The 1,707-nt window shown below is 36.3% G+C and overlaps 1 protein-coding gene across 1 annotated transcript; it reads right to left on the reverse strand.

The window, feature by feature from the left end:
• Nucleotides 1–11: 11 nt before the first annotated feature.
• On the reverse strand, nucleotides 12–1,365 carry LOC111786107 (pentatricopeptide repeat-containing protein At5g24830-like; the record flags this gene model as incomplete). Its single annotated transcript, XM_023666452.1, has 1 exon — nucleotides 12–1,365. A coding segment is annotated over exon 1 (1,263 nt), but the record flags the coding sequence as incomplete, so codon positions are not given.
• Between the last annotated feature and the right edge of the window lie 342 nt (nucleotides 1,366–1,707).

Below are 1,707 nucleotides of genomic sequence, written 5' to 3' on the forward strand. Positions count from 1 at the left end.
TCAAAAATAATTTTAAATGGGACAATATCCATTGGCAACCCAGATCTATGTAACTTCATAAATAGATCTTCTGCCTCCTTCATGTCACCACATATACAGTGACCTCTTATTAGTTCTGTGTAGGTTATCTTATCTGGTTCGTACCCCTTCCTCAGCATTTCATCATATAATTGAAGGGCAAAACGAATTTGTCCACACTTACAGGCACCACTTATCAATAAATTATAAGTAACAACGTCTGGAAAATGACCTAACAAAAGCATATCCTTTTTCAGAGAATAAGCATTGAATATGTTCCCTCCTTTAACTTGTGCGTGAATCAACGCATTGTAAGTAAATACATTTGGTAGCACGCCGGTGGCCAACATCTGATCCCTGATGGAGATTGCATTGCTCAGATCTCCATACCTTCCATAACAATCAATTATCAGGTTCCAGATACGAGGCTCAGGCACCATCGATTTCTCTAACATTGAATGAAGAAACTCATTAGCTTTGATAGCATCTCCACGAATACATAGACCTTGAATAATCATTTTGTATGAAATATGATCTGGAGAAACACCCATTCGTGACATGACATCATGGATATAGTAAACCTCATCAAATTGGCCCTCTTTACAAAGATCACTGATTAGAGTGTTGTATGTAAAGATATCCGGAATAAAACCCCTCTTGATCATATCAACAACACAGCCAAATGCAATTTTCTTATCTTGATTCAAACAAAGCCCGTGAATAAGGACGTTGTATGCAACGACATCAATCTCTGTCTTCTTTTCAACCATCTCAGACCATAAAGCAATAGCCTGAACCATATCTCCACCTTTAAAGTAACCATCCATTAATATAGTTGATGTGATTGCATCAACTGTTGTTTTAATATCATCATCAAGGACATCTTCAAGAAGCTTCCGAGCATCCTCCAGGATGCCTCTCTTGCACAATGCATGTAAAAGTATGTTATAGGTAATTCTACTTGGCTTAATACCACTATTAGCCATGGTATAAAATAGGTCGAGAGCTTTATCCATATTCCTATGAAGGCAGAAACCCTTAATAATAATGTTGTATGTGGCACAACTGGGAGAAGGACCCCTTTCTAACATTTCCCTAAAAAGAGAATCTGCTATCTCCATATCACAGTTTATACACAGTCCATTAAGAAGATAATTGTGTGTGAGTAAATCAACAACAAAACCTTGTCTTATCAACTTTCTCCGAAGCAAAAGAGCTGCTCCTAACTTTCCTTTTAAACACAAATCCCCAACCATGGCAGTGTAGTCAGGTTGCTAAACGGCCTCCCAAAAACATTTCTGAAGACCTGACTTCGCTAAACATATGCTTTCCCTGCAAAAATTTAGGCATTTAACAGATTTTTACAAGATGATAACTTGTAAACATATAAGGCATATAAGATCATTAGATATATTTAATAGCATAAAAACAATTGGGAGATGAAGAATAAATGACATCAGCCGTCCAATTTTTTAATCTTCTTATCCTCATCACAACTAGGAATAATAATACACCAACAATCATAAGTCATTGCACTCAATGAATATTCAACTCTAAAGAAGCAATAAGGGGCTATGCAGGAGAAGTACATCAACTTAATTTGAGTGAATATAAAGATGGATGTGAAAGGACTCATTGATGTCTTAATGAAGAAACGTGGAGGAATCCCAGTTTTTAGTAAAAATATCA

The sequence above is a fragment of the Cucurbita pepo genome, unplaced genomic scaffold (assembly GCF_002806865.2).
Source record: "Cucurbita pepo subsp. pepo cultivar mu-cu-16 unplaced genomic scaffold, ASM280686v2 Cp4.1_scaffold001033, whole genome shotgun sequence".
NCBI lineage: Eukaryota > Viridiplantae > Streptophyta > Magnoliopsida > Cucurbitales > Cucurbitaceae > Cucurbita > Cucurbita pepo.